Source organism: Drosophila eugracilis, unplaced genomic scaffold (genome assembly GCF_018153835.1).
Source record: "Drosophila eugracilis isolate 14026-0451.02 unplaced genomic scaffold, ASM1815383v1 contig_445, whole genome shotgun sequence".
Classification (NCBI taxonomy): domain Eukaryota; kingdom Metazoa; phylum Arthropoda; class Insecta; order Diptera; family Drosophilidae; genus Drosophila; species Drosophila eugracilis.
Genome location: NW_024573311.1, coordinates 3229839 through 3257114, shown reverse-complemented (window position 1 = coordinate 3257114; position 27276 = coordinate 3229839). Strand labels below are relative to the sequence as shown.

The window sequence follows — 27276 nt, the reverse complement described above, 5'->3', positions numbered from 1 at the left end:
AACACAAAACTTTAGGAAATATTAAGTAAGGTATAAGAATAGATGATCCTATCCTTCATTTTCGTAGAGCATCTTAATTTCCTCCCAGCTCTTTAGTTCAGTTTTCCCTGCTTTTGAAGTCTCGTCAAAACAGATCTCCTTCTAAATGTTGTTTTTCCACAATTTCTTGTTGCTGGAGAAATGCCAAGCCACACACACTAGCACATACAGATACAAGCAGAGTAAGCCTCTCTCACACACCCATAGACTCATACATCTGTGCACTTTGCGTTTATTGTAAGGCAATAAATTCGCTGGATAATAATTTCAGTCTGGCGTCATAGCAATGATAAACTGTAGATGATATATTATTGCGTTTTTAGTAGAATAAACAGCGACAAGTCCTCGGTCGACCACCCGAAGTTCCCTCATCTAGTACCCAACGCTTTTCAGCCTATGAGTGCGTGGCAGGATTTGGCGGCAGGACGCGCTGTTTACCACAAAATACAGACCAGAGCTCGGTCTAAGCTTTATAGTGCATAAATCTCATCGGCGGACCTTCCGCCACCCACTCCATTCCCCAGATCCAGCATAAAGCCCTTTCACATGCAAAGTGTTGTCTCGTGTTAGCAGCCTTGTACCGCCCCCGTCGCCTCTTTGGCGTTTTAAAATTCGCAGCGTTTTTATGAGTTAGTGTGACGAGTGCTCATAAATTTGATGGCTAAGAACTGAGTGGCAGCGTATATATTTATGTCCCGAATCCGGCTGAAATTTACAAGTATTTTGGGTGCTTATAAATTGGGCGGATGAAAGGTTGTGGTTGGAAGTTGAAGGAATGGGCAAAAAGCAACCAGTAAACAGCACAGAGCAAGGATTACGCAAGAAATAAATCATGAAAAATAGCCAGCCCGGCAGAGAATATTTCCCAGGGAATATTTAAAGCAGAGAAAGGATTGACAATCGGAGGAGAGTGGGTGGGCAAGGAAAGAAACTAAAACAAACAGTTGGGAACCTATCAGGAAATAAAATATATATGGAAAACAGAGCCCACGCAAACAATCGAAAGACTCGTGAGGCTGACAACGAAATTTGCCGACTGTCAATGCCAGAAACGCCAAGGAAAACCAAAATTAAATGAAATTTTTTTCCGTATATTGAATATGCACATAAAACGGAAGTGAAGGAGTTGATGGGGTTGGCACTATAATGCTATAAGGTGCTTGTGACATGCCGATCGATTTTCGCGAGGGATGCAGGCCAGACAAATATTTGCCATCATCTCGAAGGGTCTCGAGTGCCTTTGTCGGCTGTTTGATGGTCGATGTTCCGGCGTAATGTGATTGACTTTAAGAAACGCCGAAAACCGAAAACTTCGGCATTCTCTCTGTATGCCCGCAACGTAAAAAATTAAAACGGGCGAAAGCAGACCCAAAAAACCACGGCAAATAAGCTTCGCTTTTCGGGCCCAATCTCCGTCTCCACTTCTGCCATTTTCCCGCTTTTCCATCGGCGGTCAATGGAGCGTTGTGCCGACTTATCCGACTGTCGTAACGTGAAATGAAAGCACGTAGCATTTTCATTTCGGTCAGTGTGCGGAATGCCAATTACAAGATGTGCCGGTCACTTGGCGAAAAGGAAAGTACTGCCCAGAGAGAAATTTAGTTCTTTTCTTCATTGGAAATGCCTACAAAAAAAATGAAAAATTATATTTTATTTATATATTTATATACTTTTATGAAACAATATTTTATATATATTTTTTAAGTTTTTTTTTAAAACCATTTTATTTTGCAGTGTTGTTTGTCTTGAACTCAATGCCCGCTTCCTCAGACGAAACTCATTGAAATGAGTCGGCAATACCCATAACTGATAGATGCCTCTAGGGCCAAATTTTTAATAATCCTCAGCAGATGCGAATGTGTGGCAAATGGGAGGAATGTCTGGGGCACTGAGAAGTGCTTATGTATGCCAAGTTGGTCTGTGTGGATTTTAGTATCTGGCCAAAACAATGACACAGGATTTAAGAATTGGAGTTGGAAAATGAATATAAAATTGTTTTAATTTCTTTCTATTAAAACAGATATAATATTTATTTGAACTTTAAAGCAGTGTTAAGATTTCTTTAACATTTACCCAGGAAGAAATAAAGATCTTACCTATATAGACATTTTCCTGTCCTTATAATGTAAACACTTTAATCTCGACTGCTTATCACACTTCGCACCTCTTCATCAAAGGAATTTCTGTGGCTAAAGAAACAGCAAAATAGGACGCAGCAGACCTTAAAAGTGTTTTATTATTAAAGTCTGCAATTGGAATTTTAATTTTTATTTCATAAGTTATGCGTGTGGAATTCGAAATATATTATAGAGCAGGTCCTCCGACAAGTTCTTTTACCTTTCTACATAATGTTTTCCTTTTTCCTAGCTTGACTCTTTATCCGCTCTCGATTTCCCGTGTTTGTGTGCGAGAATTTATTATATTCATACGTGTGTCTGTGCTTGTTTTCGGTCTTCTTGTGTTTCGTACTTTTGTGCTTGTTTGCTAATGGCCTGTGCCCGAAAAGTATGCCACATGGCTTTGTCCCACGGCAGACGTGGCGGCTACTTGATATGCACACCTGGCAACGGCGCCTCAAAACGCTAGCAACCAACTTTAAAGCCCGAAACGCCCTCTTCGCTGGTAACTAGCCAGAAAGAAAAAGAAAACAATGGGGGAAAAGACAAAGAAAACAAGAAAAATTACTACGCACTGACAAAATAACATTTGCTAATGCCGAAGAGGTAATACCTTTTTTTAACCTTTTTCTTTAAGAGCTAGAATTGATGGATTGGTAAAATATATATATCTATATACCTTTAAGAACATAGCTTATATTTCCTTAAAGAAACCTATAGAAAGGGAGGACCTTCCTCTGTTAATAGTTAACTTAAATTAAATAATGAAATAATCAAAGAGAGCTTGTACACGAGATGCAGTCATACCTCTCTCCCACTTAAGAGCAGCAAAACCAACTATATATCACAATGTCAGCGCACTTAACATAGTTTATCCTCGTGTCGCTGTCGTTGTCCGTGCCCCTGTCTCTTTCGCTTCCTCTATATCTGTCTTTATCTCTATTCTCTGCTTTATCTTCCTCCCACGCTGCCATTATGCACACGTCGCGCATAACCATAACGATTATGTTAATGCTCTGCAGGGTGGTGCAAGTGGGCGTGAGTGGGTGATGGTTGGGTGGTTGGGTGGCTGTAGAAAATATCTCGCTTGAGGCTTGTTCTTATGCTGGTTACCTGCTCGTCACTCGCCTTGGCTTATTTCTGCTTTATTTACATGCTCTAAGTAGTTGTAATGGGTTCTCCACAGTCGCGACAAAGTGTTGGCAATAAAGCCAGATCTCGTCCTTGGGTTTTAAGCCATAGAGTGGCTATAGAAACCATAAAAGACTCCGGCTAGTTTTTCCATTTTCGCATGACACACGGCTTGCCGATTCGTGTGCGGATTTTCGTAACGAGTATGTGTGTGGATAATGAGAGGCGAAGTGAATTACACAACGCATTCAATGGCCAAAAGGATTTTCTCCGGGGTCGTGCCTAAAAATTGTGAATATGCAGAGCCATTTCCATGCGATGGAACGTCATAAAGAGGGCATTACGAGCCAGAGACCCGAAAAACTCAATTGCGCATGCAACGGCCGTTGGGAAAGCGTAAAACTTTCAATTTGCGTTAATGGCATTAAATAAAGTCACTTGCACGCACCCACACGGACATTATCTCGGAAACAGGGACGGGAAACGGGAAACGGAAACTGAAACCGAAACCGAAACCATGCCCTTTTCATTGGCCAGCCACTTAAAAAAGGTTGCCAAAGCCGCTCAAATGGGCTCGTGTCCTGGCTGGGTGTAAGTGCAGGTTGTGATGTTTTCTTTTGCTTCGGAAATCGCATTAAAAATCATTGGCAAGCCATTTGCAAGGTGGCCAAAACACGACACAACCAGCCCGACCAAAAAAAAAAAACTAAAATAAATAAATAAAAGTCGAGCAAGAAAACAGCATGCGTGGCATCAACAAGAGTTTCGTTTTCGGCTTAAAGCAGGTGAAATCTGGCCAAAAACAACCGACGACGACGTCGGCCCACCAATCAGGCAGCAAAATAACATGAAATGCCTGAGCAGAGGTTGGAGAATGTTGTACTTCAGATAAAGTTGCCGCTGCTCCATGTTTTTGTGCTTGATGTTTTTTAGACTTTGTTACAAACATTCGACATGCAATGCACGTAATGCCACAAAAACACATGCACACTTTTAGGCGCACACAGATACTCACTCACTCTAACAAACACCTGGAAAAAGTTTCTCCCGAGAGACTTTTATCCCACTTTGCTTGTTGTGATATTTTCTTTCTCCAGTTTGTACTCTTGCTGAGAGTGTGATAAGTTTTTCTAAAAACTTTGCCACGCCCGTTGCCCGTAACAAGAAATACATATCCCTCGTATACTAAATACATATTTATTTATTTTTTCTTTAATCATCATTAAACTTTTTAAATGCGTGCCAGTTTCCCAAAGTTAAAGATAGCTAAAAAGTTTTTATATGCAACAAAATGTAGTTTTAAATATTCTAGAGAATCAGGCATGCCAGAGATCTCTTGAACTTTGAAAGAGATTTCGTAGACTCACCTAAAATTTTCAGCAATAATTCAAGGAATCGGTTAGGGTATTTTCGGTTTGCGTTTGCCATTCCGTGTTTTTTTTTTTCACTCAGCCTGATTTCTTGGTCTCTATTGTTGAGTTTATAAAAGAAAGAAAGAAAAATGCACGGAGGGAGTGCGGGTGAAACTCAACCATTTGCCAGGACAAACCTCAGATATTCCCCCAACACGCATACGCCCCGTGGGCCAACGTCAAAGAGTGTGCTAGCACACTTTTCGGGGCAAGGCCGAGCGTTGAACATGATTTGTATTTTACTTACATACCTTTGAGTAAATCACATGCACAAGCACAGACACTTCAGAAGCCCAGAAACTTGGGCATTTACCGAACAACAAATAACAAACAACAAACAAACAGCCAACAACCAACAGCTAACGGCAAACAGCAAACAACAAAAAACCAAACGTTAAACGGCAAACGGCAAACGGCAGGCGAAACAAATTCGAATCTTTCCCAGGGAACTTCACTTCGATGTCTGCCCTCGCCTCGACTCACTGCAGTAATAATAATAAAGGGAATTGTTATTGTTTTCTATTAATTTACTTTTGTTGCTGCCTGTTATTGTTGTTTCTGTTCTACTGTTCTTTAGTTGCCACTGAAACTGCCACTGCCATAGCTATTGCCATTGCCACGTGTGTTGGTTGGTTGTGTGGGTGTCTTTTCTGGGTGTAACATTTTTGTGCCGTTGTCTGCATTTGATTTGATTTGTTTGGTCTTGATTTTATCTGTTGAAAAATTGCTCAACCACGAGATCTGAGTCTGGGGTCTCTGCTGGAAATTGTCTGTCAGGTTGGCACTGAAGTGAGTAAATTGATATAAATAGATTTGAATTTGGATGTGGAATGTTGTTTGCAACTGAAATGTGGAGAAAGTGCTTGGAGATTTCAATTACAGCTTTTGTTTCCTTAGAAGTATCATAGCCTGCCATATCTAATCACAATTTCTAACTACTAAAATGCCCTGAGTACACAGAGAATACTAAAATTTTATGTATTTCAATGGAAAGTCCTGCAACATGGCTTTAGAAACTCAACTTAAATGATAAGCTGCATAATTTTCTTGAAATCCCATAACTAGAATGTAAGGCAAAAACTAACTTCATTGCCAAAGTGCAGTTTGCCAAAGAGAAAAATTCTTGGCATAAATTCGTTTTTGCCTAGACCGGGCCTATTCCAATAATAATAAAAGCAAAATACTCGACTAAAGCCCTGCGGAGTAATTGCAAAATATTTCTCATAAAATGCCGCGCTTACATAAATATTTAAACTAAAGCAGCGGCATGAAAGGCATTTCTCTATCTGCACTTAGGATTCAGCCAGAAATGGGAAATAAAAGCCCTATGCCAGCTGGCGGCGTTGTGTTTTTCCCGGCAAGTGGAATTGGAACTCGAAGAAGGAGGAGCAACGTCTTCGGCTTCGCTCCTCCTCCAAACTGCTTCCCTCCGACATCCATCCTTTGCCATCGATCCTTGGGCGGCACGCTGACTAAGTGAGTGAATGATGAATAAGTCCCTGTGTGTGTGTGTGTGTGCGTGGCTCTGAATGCGAATGCTAGGATCTGGGCCAAGCCAGCTGTCCTTGGGCCAGAAAAGCGCTTTTCAATAGAAAACTCAAACTGGCAACATGTTACAGATTGCTTACTAAGACTCCGGCTCTGCCACACTCTCAGTGGAACTGCATTGCGTGAAAAGTTGGAATGGGTTCGCAATGAGGTCGAAATATTTGATGAACTAAACTGAACTTTTAGATTATTTTCTAAATTCTATATTAAAGCTGTAAATAAACAAATACTTTTTAAGCTTGGCACTTATAAAGCCCCATTTTAGGCCTTTTGTCCGATTGATGTTTTCGCAGCTGTTTTGAGAGACAAGGACTTTCTGCTCTGCCGAATTTCCATTGAAAGCAGTCGTAGGGCCGTCTGTCAATTGGCATTTGTTGTTCACCGAGTTGGCTTCAATTTGTTGCACGCACTTTCGACGCCTTTTGGTTGCAAGTTGCTTTTGTTTTCGTAGCCAAGTGGCAGGCAGAGAAGAGAAGGGTGACGGAAGCCTCCTCCGCAGGACAGGCCAGAACTGATATAAGCCAAGTGTCTATCTCGCATCTTGTTGCTGTCATTTCAGGCTAATGTCTTCGCTCCATTTTCCCTTTTCGTGTTCAATGTCTATCGTCATTCCCATTTGGTTTTCCGCTCGTCCTTGTCCTTTTTCCCTTTCCCTTTTTTTCCCCCCTCCAACCAGACATTGCACTGAGTTGCTGTTCTGTTGTTGTTTCTGCTTTTCTGCTGACACAGTTGGTAGTTTTTCCTCTTCGTCCTTGATACACATCATTCAAGCCTGCTTAACGTGTCCCATCATATTAACTCGGCCAAGATGCCAGCGAATGTAGTTTATTTTCCGCCATGGCTGGAATTTATGCTGGAAGAGAAAAAAGACTGACTGTCAGCTTGGATGGATTGAGAATGACGTTTCTTTGAATTAATTATTTTATTAAACAGAGCTCTCTCGTCTTTTACTTTCAGATTCGCCTTCTTTTAGGAAACCTCTTGAAAGGTATGTATCCGAAAGGGCTTTCAGTCAAAGAAAATTCCAAGAACCTCTGACAAAGCATCTCAATTTGTACGCTTGAGTTATTAATAAGCCAAGATCCTGGGCAGAATATTGCTGATTTTGAAAAACTTGTAAGAATATTATAAAATTATATGATTAGGGTCAACATCCTTCAAAAATCTAATTATAAAACCCATGCACCATGTATGCTGCGAAAAGTGTATGGCAGATTTTCAGCTTAGCAAAGTGAGCAGCAAGTTTTCCAGGAATTGGCCAAATGCCTCGCAGCGGGCACTCGAACACCTGACTCTGGGGAGACTTGAAAAGAGCTCCATGGGTGGCTTGGCACCAGGCAAAGTTAAGCAGCTTATGACCCAAACTGATCAATAATAAACGAATTTAGTTTGGGAGCTATGGCTCATTACGGTTACATAGGGTGCTGGGGGATTTTCACTTGGAAATTTATAATCCTCTGGGCGAACTGCAATTAAAACGACTTAATTGTTTATTAATGCGCACTTCCCGGCCACGGCGTGAAAAAATAAATTAATTAGTTGCTATTTTAAATATGGCGCAGACAATTTAAAATGCCACGCCAGTAAAAATAAAACTCCCAATGGCCGCGAAGGGCCAACTCCTTTGATTTATGCTGCCTGCACTTGTTCGAGGGGCTGCATCTGAAACAGAATCTGGGAAATGGAAATGGAAATTAAAATGGGGGAGCCAATTTAATTGCTCGCTGGATTTTCACACTAAGTCTGTGTTTCCTGCAAACAGCACAGAAATAGCCCCTTGAGTTGGGGGCAACATCACGAACAAGAAAGCAAGAAATCGGGGGGATATATACAAGCTCGTATATGGTAAAGGGGGCAGAGACAGCATGTCGTGTGATGATTAATGAGACAATTTTTATGACATCGCACAGTGGGCGAGCGCATGTAATAGTCTGCCGACATAAATATCCGAAATGTGGAAGCATTAAGTGGAAATGGGCAGATATTAAATTGATTACTTTACTACTGCTCCGGAATAATGGGAGGAATCGTTGAAAAATTCAAGATATTGCTGCAGTCTTTAAGTTAGGAGCGATGTGAAAAATATTTTTAGTACCTAAACTTTAAAAACGAAATCTTCTTCAAATCTTTATGGCTCATAAAATAGAACGTAAAAAATACATTTTGTTTCCTTATATCTTTAATGTTTTCTGTGTTTATCTACTAAAGCTTAGTCAGTAAAGTTTTTCAAATGAATTATAATATTAAAGATTTAAGAAATCACTTTTCGTCAAACAAAAAGCCAAAGAAATTCTGAACCTCTTCATACCATACATCCTAATGAGTTTAAAACATTCCCAGTTTCTGAAGATACTGATAATCTTAAAGATTTCATAGATATTTAATCCCCTGCACAGACAACTGCATTTCCCGAAACGGGTTAAACCGCCTAGTCAGAAAAGTAATCAATTCGGCTGTCAGACAACTGCCAATCCCCGACCACTGTGCAACTCCTACAAAGTTGGATCCAAGGGGATCCACGAAGACTTGTCGCAGGCACATGAATAACATGAATTGCGTTATGAAAAATGTACAACAGCAGTTCGAGGAGATGGATGGATAGCTCTGGATGGGATGGGATGGGATATGATGGTCTGGGTTGAGGAAGAAGATGAGGGGACTTTCGCGGGGTCTGTTTCTGGGTCTGTTGCCATCATTACAGAGCTGAGCGATAAGCGACGTTGCATGCGGCGACATAACCGACGATTGCAATATGATGGATATGTATGGACTCACATATGTGCGTGTGCCTGTCTCCATGCGTGTGCGTGTGCTTGCCACCGACAGACAAGAATGCGAATTGATGTGTCACGTGGGTGCAGTGCTGTTGACTTTGAGGGATTTATATGGAGAGCGCTGACAGCTGGCAAAAATTAGCTGCCAGTCCGTATTCCGAATTTGGTATTCCGAGTTCCAAGCTCCGAGGTCTTTGCATTGAAAATGCCCAACTCCTGGCGGCATAATTAGCACAAACTCAAAAACTTTTCGACTCCGACAGCAAGTGCTTACCATTATTATTGCTCTGGTTGTTAGCCAAGCCAAGCCGGGCTGCATACATAACCGGTTGGGCAACTCAAAATTTCGAGCCAGAAATCCCAAAATGTCAGTGGCCAACAGCAGCAGACAGTGGAAGGCTGTCAGGGGACAGGACGTCAGACAGGAGCAGCTGCTGCCTGCCTGCCAACTGCCAGTTTACCACTTTTCCCCAGTTTTCCCACTTTTGCCCGTTTCCCAGCTAGTAACAATGCAACAAAGCACTCGGCATAACTGCGGCAGCTCTCAACGCTCTCATTATTCAAATGTGTTTTTCGATTTGGACAAAAGTCTTTCTCAACTTCGTCTGCTAAAAAGCTTCATTTCCAAAAGAGTGAAAACTTTCTCCGAAAGATAAAGAAGAAAATAAACAATTTACGAATGTTCATATTTTTGTCTTTAATCGATATCCATACTTAACCGGGGCATAGACCTTTACTATACCTAAAGGAAGTATTCTCAAAATACTCTCAGATATGTACCAAGCTATTTTCCAGCTGTACCTCCACGACCACATGGGTTATCTTCTCACCTGTCATGCATTTTCTAGTCAGCTCTCACAAGATCCCCGCCTTCCTCGTCTCCAACCACACAGCTACCTGTTCTATTGCCGTAACAAATCCATTTTACCTGTCAGCTTTAACGCGTAAGCAAATGGCAAAACGGCAGCAGCTGGCTAAGAAAAAGCGCAAAAAGCTGAAAAAAAACCAAAGTGGAGAGCTATCTACATACATGAATGTATGTGGGTGTGAGGCAGGTGATTGTGTGAGGGGCGTGGCACAAGGGGAGGTTGGCTCTGATATATTGCCGAGGCGCAATTAGAGCGCAGACCGCAGAGTGAAACGAAACGATGGCTGCCGTGTAAACAAGCCACAATTGCGCTGGCGACGAAAAAGAAAATGGAAATAATAAAGCCGAGGAAGAACGAGCCGTTAAATACACTAACTTTTTGTAGTTTTTAAGCTTTGACTTTGTCAAAACAAGACGCACGGCTAAAAAAGTGAGTATTTTATGCAGCTAACTACCGAAAGTAAAAGCTGCTATACTTGCTTTTATTATTTTTGTTCTAATTTTTTGGTTGAGGCTCTGATTTAATGCCTGCAAATCGGGAAAATGTTTTGTAGCTCTAGATTGGTAAAAACAAGACTTAAAGCCAAAAGAATGACAATTTTGTGCTGCTTACGACCAACACTTACCGCCCCTATCACTCGTTTTTCGATTTTGTGAAATTAAATTTTTGCCGAAATTTCGCACTTCTTATAAGGGGTACCCTCATCAAAATTTGCTAAAAATGGGAAAAATTGAATTTTCCCAGATTTGAGTGCAAACCAATTAGGAATCATAGCAATCAAATTACGAGCCCAACGAGGTATTACATTCCTCATTTGGACCAATTTTGGCTGTGCTATGGCAAAATTTTTTTTTTTTTGGCCCAAAATTAGGTTACTTCTGTAGACAGCAGAAAGCCCGGCTATGTTCAAGTTTCTCAGCTCTAACTTTGTCAAAACAAGCAGCATGGCTAAAAGAATGACTGTTTTATGCAGCTAACTACCGAAACTAACGGCTCCTATATTTGCTTTTATCATTATAGCTCTCATTTTTAGGTGCGAGCTCTGATTTAATGGCTGAAAAATCAAGAAACCTAGTTTTAACAGAAATTTAAAATACTACGTTCAGATGCTCTAGCTCGGTCAAAACAAGACGCACAGCCAAAAGAACGTCTGTTTTGTGCTGCTAATGACCAAAACTTACTACCCCTACCACTCGTTATCCGATTTAGAGAAATTAATTTATCTGCAAAATTTTCGCATTTTTCATAAGGGGTACCCTCATCAAAATTTTCAAAAAAATGCCAAAAATTTAAGTTTTCCAGATTTGAGTGCAAGCCAACAAGGAATCATAGCAATCAAATTGCGAGCCCTACGAGATATGACATTCCATATTTGAACCATTTTTGGATGTGCTATGGTAAAAATACTAATCAAGTCATATATCTACAAAGATATTCTTCAAAGACATATGCTAAAAATAATTTGACATTTTAGAAAACATATAAACATACCAATTTTTGGTTATATACACAAGACCCACAAATACAAATTTTAAAAAAAGTTTTGGTTAATTTTTCAGCGCAAGTTTTGGAAAATTGTCCTGATTTATCCAAATTCATTACAAATTCTCCATACCCGTTCCGCCACGAAGAAAAAAGGAAATAAATTTTTGCACAAACAAAATCAAGCACATCTAACACACACACCCACACACCGACCGACATTCACATTTAGACAATCAGACTTTTGTGCTCATGTCCTCCGGTTCATGTGTGTGAGTGTGAGTGTGTTTGTACACGGAATACACACAATTGCAAATTACGAAAACGAATTCCGATTCCGAGTAAGTCACAAATGGAATCGCATTAAATCAAATCAAACGAAACGAAATCAAATGAAACAATTCTGGGCAGATGGCTCCCTGGGCTGGCTACGAAATTCCCTATCGAACGCCGTGTAAATCTCAGATGACATCTGAGCATATTGTCGACTAATTAAACGCATGTGCAGGGCTTGGGCGTGTCCCTCACGCATGGTATACCTCCGCCCAACAATCGCTAATTAGTCTCGGGGCAATGTGACAATGTGACACGACGCAGATCAAACGGTTGACTTCGGTACCGCCACACGGGTCCCGAGTTACTTTGCATCCTCGTTTATTTTTTTCTCTCTCTTATTTGGGCCGCTTTTCTCGTCCCTGAGCGGCATTTTTTATGCCATGTTTACCCCACAGCATTCAGCATTGGAGCGAAATTAAACGAAAACACAGCATTCGCGAAAGATCAAAGCGGATGCGACAGGTCTTTGGGGATCCCAAAATTTTCCAGGCTGTCCGTGCTGCGAAATTGAAATTAGTTGCACCGTTTAGCAGGGGAATGCTTTGGCAACTGGTTGCCAAAAATAGCAAGGTCTAACTTTCCATTACCTTAATGGGGATTTTTGATAAATTTACTTTTGGGGTTTCGGTAAGCTTGTTAGGAAAATTTTAGGTAATGCAGTTTATTAAAAATCGCTTTTTGATATTTTTGTTTATAAATCATGTATTTTTTTAGAATATTTAATAATCAACAAAATAATAGTAATATATTTTTCAATCAAAAATAATACATAAGCTAAATATATAAATAAAAGTAACAATAAATCAAGACTGCAGTCTTCCAAAAACTTCAACGCTGTAAGGAAAAGAGAATTTAAAGTATTTTCAAAATAATGAATTAGTTAATTAATATTTACCGATATATGCACGTGGAATTCGCACCGTGATTAGAGTTAAACGAGATTAACAGATTTCTAAAGAAACAACTGCTGTGCGCACTGTACGTCTGAGTGCGCTTGTTGGCCGCGTTATCGTAGGACCACTGTCCCAACAACTCCTTTTTGCAATTCGCCGTGGGAAGACCCTGGCGAAAGTGGGTGTTACTTAAGATCAAAATAAAGAAAAGATATAAACTCACATAAACATCAAAGCCCTTGGGAGCATTCTTCACACACAAACTGGGCGTCATTTCACGAGCCACGTGGGTCAGGGAGATGGCTTCCACGACTATAGTTTTGGCCAGGTGAAGGGTCACCATTGCCTTACTACCATTAAATGCAAAACAGGCACCTGGCGATAGTCCTGGGCGAATCATATTCACCGGCGGATTGGCGCTGAAATCCAACCCCAGAAATGTCTTGATTATGTTGGTGCCATGAATGGGTTGTGCTTTCACTTCGATGATCCTGGCGCCAAGTTCCTCGGAAGCGTAGTTTATACGAGGCTTTGTCACCGAGCCGGACTCAGACTTGGGACTGGATTGGGCTTGCGATTGGGCACTTCGGGCGGAGCACTCGGAGCTCATAATATTCTTCTTCAGGTTGTACACATCGTCCATTAAATGCCCGATCTTGCGTTTGAATAGATTGTCCAAATAAGCGGTCAATTCCGGGCTATCAAACCTGCCAGATCCCATTCCCTTGGGCTCTCCTCCAAGACAGTTGAACTTGTTCGTTTGGGCTTCTTTGCTTTCTATTTGCTGCTGACGTAGCAGATGCTGGGGGTAGTATATGGGGTTAGTAGGTTGTCTGGGTCAGTTAAGTTCACTGACTCACCGATATATCATCTACGTCCTCACGCAGTCGCAATATTCCCATATTATTCCTGCTGTTGTGGACCATTAAGTAGTAGAAAAACGCCGAAAGCAGCAGAAATGAGAGTATATAAGTGAGGCAGATTCGCTTTCCAGCACGTCGACAGTTATCCATTTCGAATGTGGAATTTTCAGTTTCTTAAAACTGGAAAATTTAAATGCTTGACCATAAAAGCAAAGTTGTGTTAATATCATAAAACGAATCTGTACAGACCAGTAACTACAGACTGCTTTCCTTTCAAGCGATTTGGAGAGCGACACTCGACCACAAAAAGAAGTCTTCGATAATGGGGCCAAAGGAATTCGATGAATCAAATTTAATTCCCCAAGAAAATCGCTGGAAATGAACAATTGTTGAGAATAATGAGGCGAAATCGCATTAGGTGCGGCGGCATCTGCGAAAGTCTCTAATTGTCAATGGCTAAATAATTGAGAGCCGAGAGCAAAAGGAAGCGAAAGGAGGGAAAAGCGAAACGGAACATAATAGCATTAAGGAAAAATCCAAATGAAAATCACTTTAAATGCTAAACAGCTGGTTGCCGGCCGAGGCGAAATAAAAACACATAAAGCGCCTTCGGCCCTTTAAGCATCCATTAAAAATTTAATAACTTTGGCCCGGGCCAAATGCAATTTTGAGAAATTTTCTAGCAAAATTAATTAGTCAAACAATCCATCAGGACGAGACCGGTGCCGGACCTTAACGTGGCCAGTGCCAGCAAATTATGCTGGCCACCCAAAGGCCGGTCCGGCAGCAGTCCACAAAAAAGGTACGAAATCCCGCAGAGAAGGCAACGAGAACGTGACCATCTACAGTTCGGGCACAGGATTTTTCATCCAAACACAGTCCTTTTGGCCCAGCTCACGTGCGTTGCCTAAGCTGGCAAAATATTGACCCGAACAAGACGAAAAAGGACAGGACAGGAAGAGAAATTTGGGTTACGGAGTGGGCGCAGACGTCCAAAGCCGAGTCCCAACACTTCAAAGGCCGCAACGAATGTAATTTTAATCAAAAATTGCTCAGCCCAAAGAAATCCCAATACAGGAATTCAAAAAAGGGTCCCGCTAATCCTTCTTAAAGAAGCAAGCCGTGGACTTAAGCTGGATATTTCAACGCATTTTATTTCCATATATTTATGGCACATTCAAGCACAAACAGAATCGCTAACTCTTAATGGAAAGTACAAATATTTCGCTAACTTACAAGACTCTGAGAGCCATGTCCACTTCGTGTTCAACAATTTTCTTGTTTAATCGACTTTGGTGCTGCGCAATCACGACCCGAAAACATTGACAGCTAGATGGAGCCATGTCCACAGACGAGGGACAACTAATTTTTAATGCAAGTCGCTCGAAAGATCAGCACCAGAGCCGGACACAAACAAAAACGGCATCGTTGAGAGCAAGTGGCACTGCTAATTGCACTCATTCACACGGCAAGCGACAACAAAGGCGGTCTGAAGAGGCATCCTGCAGAAGGTTGCAACAACATCAGTGGCAAGTCGAGGAGAACGAGTCGGAGCCGTCTCCTTGACGCTCGGAAACGGAAGCGTTAGTTGCAAGGATATGTTGCACTGCCGTACAATAGTTGGGGTTACAGTGGTACGAGATTGTTACTGAAGGTGCTTAAAGCTAAGAGTTCGCGGGGCTTTTACAGTATAAATTACCAAAGGGCTTACAATTTATAAGCAAACTCTTTAGACTTTAGTCTTTTTTTAAAAATTAAATGATTAATCTTTGTCGCAATAACATCAATTTGCCCCACTGTTCCAGCTACGATTGTGTGCACTGCAATTACGTGCCATTGAGGCAGCCCATTGTTAGTGCACTGCAGATAGCAAATAGTCGCCTCCCGAGCGGACTCCCTTCGGAGTCCGGCATTTACAGGGCCCCCATCTCCACCTCCGGCGTACTCTACTGTCATTGCCTATTTCCGGCGTAATTGTTATGCCAATTTTTAAGGGCCAGAGCCAGTGTGTGAAATTAAATGAGAATCAAATAAAGCCGGGGAGACCGAAAAGAACACATAAATGTGGTTAAATTCGCAGCGTTAAATGTTAACAGTCGATTTTCCAATGCACACAGCAGACACATAAAAATATCAACGCGTATTTGCGTGCTTCTTTCTTATCTACTTGTAAAAAAAAAGAGGAAAGCCCCCGGCAAACCCTTCCCTACGATAAGACCCTTCCTTTTTGGCCCATCAGCCGCTGACATTCCTCGTCATCATCATTCCGGCTTAGACTTTGGGGGAGTGCAAATTGACAATTTCTGTGAAATTGCACAAATACGAGCCTGTGCTCCAATTTTTTATGGCAAATTACCCAGCCGCATGTGTGGATGGCTAGGGTGGGCGTCGGCGGGCGTGGCTTTGGTAGGGTTTCGCTGTCACAGGAAAATGTCATAAAACCGTTTGGTTGAAGCTCCGTTACGGCAGGGTTTTTTATGATTGGTTTTTAGGCGGCTTTTCCCCTACCGAAAATGAGCAGCAAAAAAGGCAAAAAGAAAAGGGAAAAATAAATAAAATATAAACTGCGTTATGTTTATGCGCCAAAAAAGAAAAAATACGAGGAAAGCAGGAAAAGCTATCAGGACGTCATCAGCCAGCGTATAATTAAACATTACGCAAGGGCAATAAAAAGACGAGACAAAAAGAGGAGGATTTTGCAGCATTTTCAATGGTCATGAAAGGCGAAATAAAAATACGCAGCATATGTATTTACGATAAAAGAATGAATGCTGATTAGCCCGGAGTAAAAACCTTTTTTTTTTTTATGTTAATAAGCCATAATTAATTTTAAAATAACCCTGTAAGAGCATAAATAATATATATTTTAATATAACACAAAACTTCCGGAAGCAATTTGTATTGCCGATATTTCCTAAAGCAAAAGCGAAAACAAACATTATGAAAAACAAATTTATTCCTTGGTGAGCTGCACAGTTTCCCTTTGGCAGCTGTTGTTTTCGAGAAAAGTTTTCCTTATATTAAAAAGCAATTAAGCTGCATATAAGAGTACATAAAAGTTAATAAACAGCATACGAACGGAAGCCAAACTGCATAAACTCACTCATTTTATTAAGTTTTGTTCTTAGTATTTTTTGGTAATAATTTATTCAAAATAAAAAATGTCCCCTCCAGCATTTGTTTTCGATAGCGAAAACACTTTGGCATATTTGCGAAACTTTAAAAGCAATTAAAAAGTTTGTGCATTGCTATGATTTCCCCTTGCCACTCACCTTAAGGCCGAAATGAACTTTGCCGGGGCAGCAGCTGCTGTTGGCCAAGAAAACGGCAACATTAGGGCACACACACACACACACACATATCCATAGTATAAACATAATGATAAACATAATATGCCGCTGAGTGCCTGGAAGTATGCTTAATTCTGTGCAACTTTAGTGCCTTTAAGGTGCTGGCTAGAGGGGGTCAGAGAGGGGAAATGCCCTTAAGTGAGCGCTGGACGCTGGGAAACTCTCGGAAAACTTTCCTCCTTTTCATACTTTTCCTCCTGATTCCGCCGCCCCTTTGAATTGTGTTCCTTTCTCTAAGTGCACATGCCACAAACAACCTAAGCTGCTAGGCAAATGTACATCGAAATGCGAAATGGCAGCAGGACGAAAGTGCTCAAAGGAATGCCGGCTGAGGCGTTTATTTGCGTTTATAATGTGTGAGCTATTAAAATTTTAGAGGCTGTTAGTGAAGGGGCGTGTGGGAGTGTGGGCGTGTGTTCATGCCACTGCCACTGGCGCACTTGAATTAAAATTGTTTCTGCTGCAGCATAAAATGAAAATTAGTTGATTTTTTATACGCTTCGTGCGGCTGGCGCAAGGCTCTTAAAGCTTTTAGGGCAGCAGCAGCAGCTGCCACAAGAAAACATGGGAAAAATATATAAAAAAAAAAGGTCTTTTAAGTGAAAATTCTCACAACGCTTGTTTGGATTACATTCATATTCATATTGTTTGTATTTGTGTTGGCAAGCGTAAAGTGGAAATTAACATAAAACAGCGGCAACGCGGGTCGAATACTTAATGTCAAGCCGAAACCGGGATGCCCTCGAAAAAAATGCAGGAATTAATTGCACACAAGGATAGCAAACAGTTCTAAGATCTCTATGGGATACATATAAAATATTTAAGTTATGCAACTGCATTACCAACTCTGTCCATGGACTCTTTATCTACCCGCCCAGCCCTGCTCAGCTCGCAGAGAGCTTAACGAACCCAAAAGTCCTGGCTCTTTTATTTACTTTTATATAAATATTTTTTGCTGTAAGCTATGGCATTTTTTGCACCTCTCGGATTCAGCTGCAGCTTATTTTTGATGCATATTTTATTTTGCCATTGCATGCGTAATTTTATTTGCCGCCACGCCCTCCTCGCCCATTTCTCGATGGCGTTGTTGCTGCGGCTAGTTGCGGGCTCGTAATTCGCAGCGAAGGTATAAGTTTTATGACCATTGCCGCGATTTTTGTTGCTGATGCTGTAGGTGATGAAAAACCAGCTTTTTTCGAGCCAAATGTGGGGCTTAAAAAATAAATCTGTAAAAAGAGTTAAGTGCTTTAATATCTATTATGTGTAAAGGGAATCATAAATGTGACTGCTTTTTTAATGAGTTTCATATGCAAGGTAAAATGGAAAATAAGTATTAATATTTGTTATGGCTATCAAAGAGTATCGGTTACTATATAACCCAGGTAACACTCTCCTCTTGTCGAATATTCTAGCTATCCTAGAAAGCTGCAGATGACATCACAGTTTGGTTGGGTCTCCTTTGGCAGGTTGTAAAAAATTTATGCATTCTACAACAAAATGCTGCTTGTTGTCGCCACTGTGGCTGCACCTGGGCGGATTGTTGTCGTCGTCTCGCTGCCAGAATATGCACGGCAATGTGCCAAATTAAGTGCTCTGCCTGCCAAAAAGGAGCAGCGCAAAAACACGAGAAAAAACGGATCTCGACGGGACGGGGTCCTGTGGCAGGACGTCGCTTAAGTTGTGATGTAAATTTTAATTTCCACATGTTATGACATGTTCGCAGCGCCCCTTTGAAGTTTTCCCACAACTGCATGACTAATTCCGGGTTTCGGGCTTTAAAATGCCTACGGAATTTTAGTTCAAGTTTAGTTCTTAAATTTAACAAATGCAATTTTCAGCCCTTCGAAGTATCCGCTTTAAGTTCCTGGGCGTTGTCTGGCCTCACGTTGCCGACGGCAACAAGCAAATTGGAAAATTGCCATTTTAACGCAGCTGCTGATAAGTTTTTAATTAGGTTTAGGCTTATTAGGTGGTCTAGGTCATTAAACTGTGCGGTTTTAGAGACACTGACTACTTACCTAAATCGGCTAACTTAAATTTATATCGGTTGTTATACAAGGTTATTAAGTATTGTTTAAAAATGGCTTACAGATAGAATAAGCTATTATTTATTGTACAAAAACTGTTCACTACTAAAAGTAATTAGGGATATTTATTAGGGATAATTCCAATGTATATATCTCTTTATATAGAACCCCCGACAAATGCCAACCTGGAAAAACACTTCGCGTAATTAGCTCTTCCACTGGAAGTAAAAAAATCAAAGCTACCTAATAAATATCGTGACGGTATGAACTCAACCTTTCAATTTACACAATTAATTATCATGCATACGTCGTGTTGTAAAGTTAATGCTCACATGTAAATAATCCTCACCAGTCGTCAATATATCAAAGGGATTTTAGAGCAACCCGATATCGCAATCAATTCCTTATGAAATTTTCATTTGGTCGTGAGTGAAAGGTCAATTTGGTGTAAATGCCTATTGATTTTTTTTCGATCCAGCTAACGGAATGAAATTGAAATTATTTTCAATGACAGCAGTTTAGCAGGAGACGTGTCAATGCCTGGGCCTGTGAAAACATGGGATATGTGAAAAATAAAATAAATATTTTTCTAGCCCGGAATAATTCCAGCAGTAGCCGCAGAAGAAGGCAGGAGTTGAACAAATCTCTCAAATTGCCCAAGGCTGCTACGTTCATGTCATCTTATTAAATCACACAAGATAGAAAAAGTTTCTGGCCAGGATGCTGGAAGTTGGTGGGTGGAAAGTGAGTGCTTCACACACTGGCAGAGGTTCAACTGCCTCTTGGTCTCGACTGTCAAATCATTTTGTGATAAGGATATAACAAATGTGTACACTCAACACACAGACGCAAATGCTAGCCAAGATTTTCTATCTCGTGTCTATGTGTCTGCGTGTCTGCTTCATAACTGACAAATGAAAATGTCAAAAAATGTTTGCTGACAAGCCAACCAAATGAGAAAGAACATTTTCCATTTATCTCTGGGCTGAAAGTTGCGCAGAGAGACATTTCCGAAATTTAATTAAAATTTCGATTGGGCTTAAACGCACAGAAAACCAGCAGGAAATATCTATTGAATTGTTCAATTAGGCGAAAACCAATAAAAATATTTAAAGTTCGATTAGAAAAAATGTAAAAAATGGATATTCTGACCTTTCAGTAGTTTATCATGAAAACTTCTTTATCTCTTAATCAGTGTCATTACATTTACCTTATTAACAGACTGCCAATGTTTGTAAGTCAGGGCCTAAAGGATCCCCACCTGTCCGGTGTATCATTACACACAATCTCGGCTTCAATTTCAGGCTAAGCACCATACATTTGAGTGAAAGCCGAAAGCAGCTGGGCCAACATTAGGCCATAGAAAGTAGGTGGCCATGATTAATGTTCGGTTATTAATAATGTCGTCCTGTCGGCCGAAAAACAGACTTCAGGTGCCTGCCAAATCAAGTCAATTTGCTGGAATCCGTAGGCGAGTATCCATTACGCATTTGCATTGGTGCCAGACGGTTCGTATTTAGCCCAAACCGAGTGAAATTCAAGTCCGTTCATAGTATTTGACGTGGGAGAAATGGCAGCTAATGAAGCAGTGGAATCTTTTTAGGAGCCGCCTTTGTTCGACCAGCTCATCTTGGGTTCCCAGAATCAGAGTCGCAATCCAGGGCTTTGTTTTATGTTTATTTACCACGTAGAGCGCAATTTCTTGGTGCGCACAATAAACCTGCATTTAAGTTAATTTTCCTGTAATTTATCTGTTATTTAACTAAGGCGGCCATCGTGCAATATGTTGCATGATTTATGCCTGACATTTTCAATTGTTTATGGCTCTCGTTTCCTGCTCAGCAGGTCAGGTCTGCCTTTTGTTTTTCACTTAGATTAATTTTGACAAATATAAATGTCAGGCTGGTCCATGGGGAATTTAATGAACTGCCCTCATAAAAATATGAATAATAAGCAAATAATAGCGGGGACAAGGTGGAAACATAATGAGGCGCCTTAATGGGGCCAGCAAATTATTGGGATTATATCAACAAAGCGACCAATCCATTTCCATCCAATTAAAGTTGGACAATGCCCACTCAATCCGCACTCTCGCTGTGTCAATGTTGTGAGTGCGATTTCCATTTCATTTTTATCCAGGCCGGGATATATATTTACATAACAGCGATATCGATTCGAGTAAAAAGAGTGCCGTAATTAGCTTGTTGTGGCCCTCGATTCGCTTTTCAACTGAAATCCAACCGATCCGATTCGATCCGATTCATTATGCAAGAAAACAAACACTCGAATAATTGAGAAGCCTCGTTGAAATGCGAACTGCAGCTGCCTGCGAGAACTATTAAAAATAAATCAGCCGGCTCAGACACAGAAACTGCCTGGCTGGCGAGCTTATTATTGGGAATAAATTACCACTCGGCTGCGTTTAATTTATGGGTCTATGTCACGCAGATAATGAGCCAAATTATTTTCAATTTATTTGTGTGTTAATCGCACGAGAGCCAAATTAGTTTGACTGTAATCACAGAATACATAATGCTTGCAAGGATTAAACTAAAATATTTGAAAGTTACATTTTCGTTAGTTTAATCGCATTTTACAATTCGCCAATCGCGTGGGATCGCGGCATTTTAATTAATTTTACATTGACAGAGAGATAATGAATGACTAATCGAAAATTGCAAAATGGCTTTTCACAAAATTTATTGTGTTTTATTTTAGTTAAGGTCTTTATGGCTGTCAGTGATATATTTTCCTAGTAAAATTACATAAGATTATAACAATAAATAAAGTCAGACCTTCTTTCTAATCCCTTCTTAATATCTTTTTTAATTTTCTTTCAGAAACCAGCATTTAACAACATACAAAACAACTTCGACAAGAACACGCGGCAAATGCATTACATTATAATTTCATTAAGGACAAAAGCCTTTCTCTGCCGGCAGTGAAACAACGTTGCCAGGAGATAAAACCAGGGTAGAGCTGAGAAAGAGAGGAGAAGAACTGAAAGCCTAGAAGCAGGAACGGCGAAAGGCGTGCGGAGAAAGTCAGAAAGCCGCAAAAGGGCGACAATAGCCCCCGAGCCCATTGCCTACTTCTGGGCGCTGTCAAGCGAAAATCAAGAGCCTGGCATTTTTATGAAATTAATACAAAGGACACTGAAGAAGAAGTAGAAGTGGAAGCGGAAGTGGCAGCCATGACAAAAGCCCCAGCGACAGGACAATGATGGGCGGCCCACCGATAGCGATTAAAGTGGGAGACGCGCTGCTTTTATGGCCCGACACTGCTCGAGTAGACGTGACAGCCTCCGATCGGCTAATAATATTTACCCGCGGAAAAAACTCCACGGCATAATTTGACATGCCAACGTGAGCCAGCTGGTGAGAATATTTACCCAAGTGCTACCAAGAACCATAGAACGAAACTTAGAAAAATCTCTGAACAAAAGGACGCTAGCCAGGAGGCACTTGAGACAATGAGTGGTCTGCACTTTTTGATAGCGCTGCTCGCACTTTTAGCCCTAACTCGGGCCTGTCCGCCCGAGGTGTGTGTGTGCAAATGGAAGGGCGGCAAGCAGACGGTGGAGTGCGGCGGCCAGCAGCTCTCCAATCTGCCCGAGGGCATGGATCCGGGCACTCAGGTACTGAATTTTAGCGGCAACACCCTGCAGGTCCTGCAATCGGAGCGGTTTCTCCGAATGGATCTGCTCAACCTGCAAAAGATCTATCTATCAAGGAATCAATTGATTCGGATACATGAGAAGGCCTTTAGGGGTCTAACAAACTTAGTCGAACTGGATCTCAGCGAGAATGCGTTGCAGAATGTCCCTAGTGAAACTTTCCAGGACTACAGCTCCCTGATGCGCCTCTCGCTCAGTGGGAATCCCATCAGGGAGCTGAAGACATCGGCCTTCCGCCACCTGTCCTTCCTCACGACACTGGAGCTGTCGAACTGCCAGGTGGAAAGGATTGAGAACGAGGCCTTCGTGGGCATGGACAATCTCGAATGGTTGCGATTGGATGGCAATCGGATAGGGTTCATTCAAGGCCCCCATATACTGCCCAAATCGCTGCACGGCATCAGCCTGCACAGCAATCGGTGGAATTGTGACTGTCGTCTTCTGGACATCCACTCCTGGCTGGTAAACTACAACATCCCGTTGGCCGAGGAGCCCAAGTGCATGGAACCGGCGAGGTTGAAAGGTCAAGTGATCAAGGGCTTGCAGCGGGAGCAGTTAGCCTGCTTGCCAGAGGTCAGTCCCCAATCGAGTTACACGGAGGTGAGCGAAGGTCGGAATATGTCTATCACCTGCGTGGTTAGGGCCATTCCGGAACCCAAGGTCCTGTGGCTTTTCAATGGCCAAGTGATGAGCAACGACAGCCTGATGGACAATCTGCACATGTACTACTATATCGATGAGACCATCGGAGGAAGTGGAGCCGAGGAGAAGCGCAGCGAGATCTTCATTTACAACGTGGGTGCCGAAGATAATGGTACCTTCTCCTGCGTGGGTCAGAACATAGCTGGCACCACCTTCAGTAACTACACTCTGAGAGTTATAATCAAGGAGCCTCCGGTGGTGAATGAGGTCTCGTTCCCCAGGGACTACATGAACTACATAGTGGCCAGCAGTGCGGGAGGTGGCATAATCTTCGTGGTGCTGCTCTGCACCATTGTGGTCAAGTGCAAGAAGACCTCGGAGCCAGCCAAGCAGCGCAAGAAGTGCGATCAAGTAACGAGTATTGCCGGTGGCACGGATTCATCGACGGGAAGCACCCAGGACACGGGCATGGGTATGATGAAGTGCGCCTCGATATTAAATGATGGCGGGGATAGCTTAAACGGAAATGCTGGTCTCCTGTTGGGCGATACACTAACACCCACCAAGGCGGCGAATGGGGCAGCTGGCGGAGGCATAATCCTGGGAAATCAGATGAAACAAAACCTCCTGCTCTACGCCACTCCGAATCCCGCACAGCAGCAGCTTCAGCTTAATGTTAACTTGATGGGAACGGGACCAGGATCTCCACCTCTACTCCTGAGCAATGGTCATGGGTTGGCGGCAGCCTACTGCTCTCCCCCTGCATCGCTGAGAAACTACCAGGAGAAGAATCCGGACTTAGTCAACGATGCGGAGAGTGTGAAGCACAAGCTTAAGACGGCGGTGAGCTTGGACGGTGCCGGGGAGTATGAGACGCAGAGTGATTGCGGTCAGTACGAGGGCTGCTATCAGCTGGCTGCTGCTCCACATCCGCATCAGCACCCTGGGCATCCGCACCCACATCCGGGACATCCGTTGATGGGACGCTTTGCCCAGGCGATGACCACCTTACCGCGTGGCATACAACTGAAGCCGGCTCCCCATCAGGTTGATGTCCACCTGAATCCGGTGTGTTTCCTGGGCCAGGATGGATCGTTTGCCTACGATTACAGCAGTGCTCACCTGGTGCAGCAGCCACCGCAGCAGCAACAGCAACAACAGCAGCAGCAACAGGTGCAACCAGCCGCCAACTTTTATCGGACGTTGCCACATAACAGGTTGCACAAGCAGCAACAATTTCAGGCGGCGGCAGCGGCAGGCGGAAATGTGGGTGGTGGCAACCCTACCTTACGTTACAGCCTCGAGGCCGAGTTCATTCAGAGGGGGCCGACGGTGAGCTACGAGAAGTACCAGCTGCCCAATGTGCGCTTTACAGCGGAAGGTTATCCGCAGCAGCAGCAGCAGCAGCAACAGTTGCAGCTGCAACAGCAACATCAGTTCCCCTCGCCGCCAGAGGGCTACAAAAGCGATCTGGCGATGATGCCGGCGCCGTTCCAACAGTGGCCCAGCTGTTTGCCCGGCTACCGCTTCGCCCAGTCACCCACCAGCCAGTCATCGGTTGCAACACCACCTGCCGCAGTGGTGGCCCAACCTCCACCACCCGTTGTCTCATCAGCAGCAACCACACAATCCACGGCCACATCCACCATTCCGGAGTTGGATGAAAGTGAAGCGAGTTCGCCGCGTCTCGAAGAGGCTGCCGGGTCAGCAGTGCCACCTGGCGGCGAGGAGGAGAGCTCCGATACCGGGAAACTCAAACAGCTTAATGGCCCCTTGGCCGACAGTCCCGACGAGGGATACGTGGGCGACGGTCAGGAAACCAGCGACATTTGACCCGGCCAGCAGCCAGCAGCCCGGGATGAAGCGGCCTTAGACGATTCAGTGGCTCTGTAAATGGCCAGGCTGATCACCAAACCACTCATAGCCTAAGTTCACTCTTCACTTGTTTCCGTCCTCCTGATTTTACTTACTTTTCCCTTTTTCTGTTTGTTGGTTTGCACGCAAAAAAATACAAAAACAAGCAAACAAAAGGCAGACCCAAGTTTAACCTAATAATTGGCAGAAAGAGAGAGCTGGCAATGCGAGTCCGAAAAGGAGAAGGCCCAGAAAACCAAATAAAAGAAGCGCAGAAGGAGAAAATCTCGGGCAAACCGAAGTTCAAATACCCAAGGATGAATGTTGATTTCTCAGAATTTTGAAAGGATTACTGCACGTTTACCTTAGCTGTAAATTTTAAAAAATTGGCTTAAATCGAAAAATATGATTTTTAAGCCCAATCAACCAAGAAATTCTGAAAGGTCAAGGTCGTTTTACCCTTCTTTTAGAAACCATGTAAAAATGGAAAATTTCAATTTAAGATAACATTTGGTTTACGCCTATTTACAGAACAGTTAACCATAAATCATGTTTTTAATTTTTCTAAATTCAAAAGTCCTTCCAAGAGTCACCACTTTCTCCCAGGACTTTTTGCGTTCAGGGTATTCGGCAGAACAATAGGCGGACCTAACCTAATAAAGCCGAAAAACAAAGTCGCCGCTAAACAAAAGCCTCTTGTCGTTGTTTGTTTCTGTTTGCTGCGTGCTTCGTGCTTCGAGTGGCAAGCTGGCAGCATTTTATTTCCGCTGATGTAATTGAAAAACTTTTTCATTTAATATAAAGTTTTCAGCAGCTTCCCCGCAGCACAATGGCAGAAAAGAAGGCAGCGAAGGCAAAGAAATCCCAAGCCTACTAGACTAGACATATGGGGGGTTTCTAAATGTGTGCTTGTATGTCGATTGAGTTGTCGGTCTCTCGGAGGCGTTGTTAGTTGACAATCGACGGGGAAGTCCCAGGAAGGCCCAGCCCCCTTTCGAGGATCCACTTCACGGGGTTCCGAGTCGGTGGCTCACTTCAGAGCCAAGTGGCATGTGTTTTCGCCATGGCGACACCTGCTCTCCATGACACAAAGGACTCCAATCTCAAGGACCCGGCTGTTGAACTGTTGAACCTTTCACAGCAAAGGGCTAAGTCGAGTATTCCGGCCGAAAATCGCGAGTGGCATTAAGGGCTTCCCCTTTGTAGTGTGCTCTAGTTTATGAAATTTTAATTCGGGCCACATCCGCTCCAATGTTGCATTTAAATAATTTATCGCATTTATTTTCCACTGAATTTTCCCTGGGTCCTAAGCAAACCTTTCGTCCTTCCACACTCACACCCACACCCATACCCATCCTCAGACTTTAATTCTCCCGCCTTAAGTTTGTTGTATCGAATCGAACAGACATGAAGACAAGTGTTTCCGGGTAACATTAAAGTAGATATCGTAAATTAGAACGGCTTAACATTGTAAGAACTAACTAAATATAGGATAACCCCAACCGTTTGAGACTTGTATGTAAATGTAGCTATAGTAATCGTTTAAGCAGAGCCCAAGCTTTCCCTTTTAACGTAAATGTTCTGTAAAGTGTTCAAGACTTTTCCACTGTAACATAAATGAAAAAGAAAACGGAGATTGGAAAATGCTTGCAAAGTATTTTGAGCAGTGTAAGAAACTAAAAACATACAATTAGCAATAGCTAAAAAGCATATGAGGAAGCGAGGGCAGAAGCAATCATTTAAGCACAATATGAAATATTGTAAATTGCATAAATAAATCATTAGGGTTAAGGACAATGCAAACACTAACACCTGCAGAACACACACTGACACACACGTACTCGGAATGATTTGTGTATGTAGCGAATGATTAAGTTTTATTTTCACCAAGTGAGTTAGTTGGCAAAGTGCACCTAAAGGAATATAGCAGCAGAAACTAAATTAACAAAGCGAAAAATACCACAAGACAAAAACATTTTAGCCTAGCAAACTGTTTAAATCTCAGCCCAAGAACACACACACACACACACCACACACACTCGAAGGTATATTAAACAAAAGGATTGCCTGCAGGCAGAATAATTTTAAATATTATATGGCATACACTACAATATAAAGAGAATGTTTAGCATTAAGTTAATTGTTAGGCAAGGCAGAACATATACGCATAAACCGAATAAATGGCCCATAAACGGTCGCAAAACATTTAAAAAGATAACAAAAACACACAGAGAGAGAGAGAACAACATTCAGATGGACAATG

The 27276-nt window shown here is 42.3% G+C and overlaps 2 protein-coding genes across 2 annotated transcripts; one reads left to right on the top strand and one right to left on the bottom strand.

The window, feature by feature from the left end:
* Nucleotides 1-7202: 7202 nt before the first annotated feature.
* Nucleotides 7203-25456, top strand: LOC108104127. The gene is made up of 2 exons (XM_017210029.2): nt 7203-7235; nt 21682-25456. The coding sequence occupies exon 2, from the start codon at nt 22314-22316 to the stop codon at nt 24990-24992; it is 2679 nt and encodes an 892-aa protein (XP_017065518.1). The 5' UTR covers nt 7203-7235; nt 21682-22313; the 3' UTR covers nt 24993-25456.
* On the bottom strand, nt 12430-13640 carry LOC108104128 (SUN domain-containing protein 3). Its single transcript, XM_017210030.2, has 4 exons — nt 13462-13640; nt 12825-13403; nt 12604-12770; nt 12430-12542 (listed from the first exon to the last, which is right to left on the bottom strand). The coding sequence occupies exons 1-4, from the start codon at nt 13612-13614 to the stop codon at nt 12512-12514; spliced, it is 930 nt and encodes a 309-aa protein (XP_017065519.2). The 5' UTR covers nt 13615-13640; the 3' UTR covers nt 12430-12511.
* Nucleotides 25457-27276: the final 1820 nt, after the last annotated feature.